The sequence below is a fragment of the Atta colombica genome, unplaced genomic scaffold (assembly GCF_001594045.1).
Source record: "Atta colombica isolate Treedump-2 unplaced genomic scaffold, Acol1.0 scaffold92, whole genome shotgun sequence".
Lineage (NCBI taxonomy): Eukaryota > Metazoa > Arthropoda > Insecta > Hymenoptera > Formicidae > Atta > Atta colombica.
The window spans coordinates 1,811,983-1,818,355 of NW_017259586.1; the positions used below are offsets into that span (position 1 = coordinate 1,811,983).

The 6,373-nt window shown below is 29.7% G+C and overlaps 1 protein-coding gene across 1 annotated transcript in view; it reads left to right on the forward strand.

Annotated features, from left to right (window-relative positions):
• Window positions 1-707: 707 nt before the first annotated feature.
• LOC108693580 overlaps window positions 708-6,373 on the forward strand; it is a 26,254-nt gene continuing 20,588 nt past the window's right edge. Inside the window, exons 1-3 of the mRNA XM_018202602.1 lie at window positions 708-1,070; window positions 1,668-1,863; window positions 4,091-4,255. Coding sequence (XP_018058091.1) covers window positions 708-1,070; window positions 1,668-1,863; window positions 4,091-4,255 — 724 coding nt within the window. The remainder of the gene's footprint in view (window positions 1,071-1,667; window positions 1,864-4,090; window positions 4,256-6,373) is intronic.

The window sequence follows — 6,373 nt, forward strand, 5'->3', positions numbered from 1 at the left end:
CTTGATTTAACTTGCCATTAAATTACGATAGATTTTTTTCAAATATGAAAATCTGAATTTCATGCACAGAATAAAAACGGAAACTTTAAAATTCTCGGCAAATGAAATAATGTATCTACTCTTTAAATTCTTTGAATTGGAATTTCATTCTAAAGAATAAAAATTAAATCAGTCTTAAAAAAGAGTGGCAATTTTCAATCTTTAAGAGTGAGATTTCATTCTTCAAAGTGAGAATTATTCTAAGTGTTGTTTTCACAATTGTTTTCACAATTTATGATTACCTAAAGATTATCAAGAAATGATCATCATGAATGAATTTTATTGATGAGTCTCTTGGTAACCTTTAATCTTTAGGTAATTACATGTGGACTAAGAGTTTTAGAGAGTAGTTATAACTTGAGTTGCTGTTATAAATACGAATAAATACAGTTGTACCGAATAAATACAGAAGCGTATCAATAACCATGCCACGTTTAGTATGCCCCTGCCATTTCCATGTTACATGAGTCGAACATATGGGAAATACGATGACAAAGACAGCCGTAACTGGAGATTGATCGAACGCGCTTTACGGTACGTTATGCAACGCGGACAAAGTTCGTCGATGTGATAGTGAACGGTGCAGGAAACTTGAGAATCGGATACGGTGGCAGCGATCGGTGGAACCAACGTACATACATGAAGAACGCGTGTTTTCAGCAACGATCATGAGCTATAACGTGATGCCACTGAAAAAGCACACGGAAATTACTTACCGCGTGAAATGTGTCACGGTAGAAAATGAACGGGTGTTCGGCGATGTCTACATCACCCAGATGCAGGATCTTATTTATCGGACAGAAAGCTATCCTTTTCCGTCCGAATGTAGAAAGCAAAAACGGAATTTAATACAGCAGACACTGGACGGACCAAATTTCATGGAATTGAATAGCAAACGGTTGACCGGAAGCGCCGGTGTCAAGAGCTCGCGCTGGCAAAAGCGCTCTAAGTCGATGGGAGATGAGCCGAGCATAATTGCACATAATTATAAGGATGCCAAAAATCATGATGCAGTCATCAAGAGGCCTAAGGTAAAATGTTCGTATAATAAAACTCGAGATTTATCGATGTCCATCAAGAGAATTTTCTAGTTAATGACATAAAAAGATATAATCTGATGAAGTCTACTTGTTTCATTTAATAATGTTGACTTAAAGTATTAACGCATGAAGTCATAAATGTTAGAATATATGTCAATTTGGAATTAATCTTCTTTAGAAATCTCCAGAGTTTATCTGTTAGTAAAATATTTGTTAAGAGAAACTCATACTTAAAAATCATATTTTAATCAAATATCTTCTTTAATTTGCTCTCTACAATCTCGTCATTTCATAATATAGACGGTAATATCAGATAACGCTTTAATTTATGCTCATCATAATATTTGAGATTTCTATTTATTTTGATGATTTAACAAAATTTTTTTATATAATTTGTAAATATTAAATTTAATACTTCAACCAAATTATATTTTTTATGTAGACATTAAATTTAAGATATACTTGTAATAAACTTAACACAGCAGCTTTAATAAAAGCTTAATAAAAGCTTTTTATTGTCACTTTATATTATAATAATTCTTCTTTTTTAGAAAAAAATTCTATACATATTGCTTAAATATATTTTAGGTATATCCGCCACCTCTGCACTGTTCACCGCTGCAGAAAGAAATCGTAATTACCTCGCTGGTGGATCAACTGTTGCTAGATATTTACGGAATACCGATGGGTGACAGAGGACGCTCGGAAAGCGATTCTACGGCATCATCCTTGAAAATGCGGCCGCAACATCAATATCTACAGAAAACCCGTTTGCTTTTGAAAAGTAAGACAATTCGATATGAATACGTAAACGTCACAGAAAAACAGTCGTGTATGAAAGCTCATATCTATCTCGACGATTGAAAGCTCCGGTAATAAGTAACGATCTATTGTTGCCAGCAATGCGTAAACAAAGCAGTGGAATAAATGTTTCTTTACAATAAAATCAAAATAAAATTAAAACATATAATGTAGTAAAAAACCAAGCTGCGTAGATATTACATCGTTTCTCGTATATTCTTTTAATTTAATATGAAAAATATAATTGCAGAGGTCTTGCTTGTTTACGTAGCTTTTGTAAATAACAAATGTCGTTCTTTACAAAGTATCTTTTGTAAATGAACAACAAAGATCTAATGAGTTCTTATGCAATCGTTGATAAATTACTTTGATAATATTTAAAAGTTCACTGAATCTTTTCAATCTGAAAACTGCAAGTCTTTCAAAACATCTCGTTATTGTGAATATTTTAGAATAAAAGAGGTAGTTTTTGCCTTTTGAATTTTTATCGAAAGAGCCTGTTATTGAAAGAGCCTTCACTCGATTTATATTTACTATAAAAGAATAACAAACAGATCAGATTTCAGTTAAATTAGTTATGAACGAACAAGTTGAATGGCTTATTGCAACAGTGGGCAAACCTACATTTTGTAAAGGCAGAGATAATAAACTCGAAAGTTAAAGTGATAGATAAAATATATTTATTTGCATATACTATTAAAATTTTTAGCATACTTGAAAAGTTTATTATGAGTTGTAAATCGTGAATAAGAGAAATATTATGAAAAGAATAAAATTTCTCTGCATCAATTGTAGATGGTTACATCGCTAAGTGATAGAAAAAATATCACTGCATAAACAAAGTAGGGATAACAGGTAGTGAATTAGCTAACTTTTGGAACAAATAAGTGATATGACACTTATTCATATATATATTTTTACCAATATCACATTTAGCTACATCATATTTAGCTACATAAATATGTAGGTCAGTCCATTGCAACAAGTCCTTCGGTTTTCTTAACAATTAAATTTCTGTTACAAAATAATAATTCATTAGTACAAAAGAAATTATTCGATATATATGATTATTCAGTATTGGGAACGTTACTTCATAAAAGTAATATGTTACCGATATCGTTACATAGAAAGCAATACTTCATTACTTTCTTCATTACATTGTAAAAAATCAAATGTTAATTTTAACTTACAATAAATAGTAGACATATAGTAGACTTTCTGAGATATATACAAAAACATTAAAATTAATATGTTAATTTTAATATTTTTGCAGACTTCAAAAAGTTCACTATACGTCTATAAGTTAAAATTAATATTTTATTTTTTACAATGTACGTTTTTGTAAAAAACAAATTTGGTCGTAAATTATAAATCGTCTAAAATGTGCTTATAAGAAATAAAGTACAAAACATTTTTCGATATTTAAATTTCTATTATAAAATATTTTCAGCAAATTAAAACATGCAATCTGTTGAATATATATAGTAAATAATAAAGATTGATAATAAAGGATTGAAGTAACGATAAAGATAATGGCTCTGAATTTGTCGTTAGTGTAAAAATGTAACAACATTACCGTTACTTCAATACTGTTACAGAAAAAAAATAACAATCGTTACCAAATAAAGTAACAAAAATGATAATGGCGTTACAAGTAATGCGATATTTTCTCCAATTCTGCAATTATTAACGCCAATGAATGTAGTACGCGATGAAAAAAGGAGAAAAAGAGCGAAATGGTTTGAGCACATTTCTCCTTTCAGTTCTCCTCCTAATGCCATTATTATTCTCCAGATCGTCGTCGTTCGTGCAAATCATTTCTTTCAAAGATTTCTCGAAGCCGCATAACCTTTGGCTTTATAAATAATGTAATAGTTCGCAACCAGTTGTTGCGATATAACATGTACGTGCAACGCTTGATGCATCTGTAATATACGTTTCTTTGTGCTTTTTTGCGCTTTCAAGATTTTCTACGAATTAACCGCGTTTTAATGAGATGAGACAGTGACGAGAGAAACTAAAGGTTATGTTCTTTGTGATTACGAAACAGAAACTAACATAACAAAAGCATTACCAGACTTCTCATTGTTACATTTTAAATCACTGACATTTATTTTACCATTATGTAGACATAAGTTAATGAAAAAGTATACAAAATAAAATTAGTGTTTAATAAAAAGAAAGTTGTTGAAGACTAATTTTTTACACAGGAACGGATGAACTGCAGATTCTGCTTATGACTCTACATGACCACATCATTCATACAGGAGGATTGCTTATACGACAGCTGCGCCGAAAGGATTATCTCACAGCCAAATGTGATAAACAATGCGATATTATCACAGCTTACCTACAAGCACACAGCGCAAAAAGAAGTAAGTAAATTCTCTATTTCAAATACTTTCGCGTTAATCTCTCGTCTTTTAAAATATTTAGCAATATGCAAAGCACACTGCAAGCATTAAATTTCGCAATATAGCAAATCTCATCCTTTATATAACTAAAAAATAATTTAAATAATATATTAATAATATCAATCTTTAATTTATCTAATTTATTACTATAATATCTATTATCAATAATATTCATTATTAATATGAATGAAAAGAAGCATAACAAAATATTTTTATACAATTATTTTAAATTTATATGCATAAAATATTATATCATTGAAAAAATTATTTGCTTATTTTATTACCTTTTTTTAAGAATATTTTCAAACAGTATATAGTAGATTGGAAGGATATTCAATAGTACTTAAAGGTACTATGTGTGATTAAAAATTTATAGAATAAGGTAAAATTCTGGAAAAAAAAAGCTTATCACCCATGCTGGAAATATTCTATGAAAACTGTTAAAAGATGTAAAAATATTGCCATAAAGCGTTTTGTATGCTTCCTGAACCATCCTGTTCTGCAATTTTTATATTATATTCCGGAAAATATACTGAGATGTCTCATGAATATGCAATAAAATTGCAAATTAGGACGGTAGAATGTTGATAATGCATTTCTGTCGTTTACGTTACTCTACATTCCATTTTGCTGTTTAGTTAGATATAATAAATGATTGCGCATAAAATAATTGTATATTAAAATGATAAATACATTTTTATTTAATTGAACAGAAAGAAAGATGATTACTGCAACTTTTTCATTTTTAAAAAGAATAATGTAATCTAACGATTTCTACGTGGGTTTCTAAAATGCAATTCCAGATCTCAAGAGATCAAAGACATTTAGATTCTTCTTCTATTAACTTTCCTCTTCAGGGTACGAAGTTCTCTTTCAGAGCAATTAATTTCAGAATTTTTTAAATGTGTGACCTTTGCCTCAAATTTTTAATTTGACTTAAGAAACATGATTAGAAATGCTTATTTACTTTATACTACATTTTATACTCTATACAAACTTAGAGCTAAATTGTAATTAATATAAATTGTAGATTTATTATTATAAGCGCGTTTTAGTTTATATTTCTGTAATACTATTTCTTTTTATTATCTTCTTTGATCGCAACATAATACGTTATAGAAATTTGTTTCGCGCGGCTTCATACTATTATATTTATATCTCTGCAGCGATGAACACCGTGAAATGAATGTGAGCTAGAAACGCAACGTAATATACCGATCAAGCCGTCGAGATAGTTCTCGAGAGACTCATCTGAATGTCGCGAAGAAGTCTTGGCATCATCAAGTTACCGTGATCGCAAAGAAATGAGCTTTCGTATGCGACGATGCGATGATCAATAATTACACTTTGCCGCGATCATCGGAACAAGCCACGCATGCTCCGCGTACAATACCGCGGGCCGAGTTCCAACGTGGCGTCATTGATAAAGTTTTGATACTGTTGCGCGTTCGGATATACGCGGTTGGATATACGCGTAACTTTCCTCATCCGTCTCCGCGAATTTAATCGGTGCGAACTCGAGAGATGGAGAACTTCGCGATGAAAAGTGCACGCGAAAAAAAACAATTACTTCAGTTGCAAAGAAGCAATTTTGACGTGGGTTTTTCACATCTTTTGCGGCACTTCCGCTAATTTGAACAAGTAAAAAAATATCCTAAATTTAAATAAATATTTAATTGAATAGTATCAACTAAATATTTATTAAATATAAAAATATATTTATTTGGTACAAAAAACATTAATTTGATTTAACAATCACTTCATTTTAGTAAATAAATATTTATTTATTGTAAGTAAATGTTCAGTTGACAGTGTTCAAATAAATAAATATTTATTTGTTTTTGTTTATTAATAAATATTTATTTAAATTTAGGCTATTTTTTTCTCAGTGTATATGCATTTTGCGATAGATAACTCAATTTGACAATTACCGCAAATTATGCTTTACATACACTGAAAAAATGTAGTAATTTTAATAAATATTTGTTTAAATAGCATTAATTAAACATTTACTTACAGCAAATAAATATTTATTTAATAAAAAAAATAATATTTAAATCACACAATGATTCTTGTACT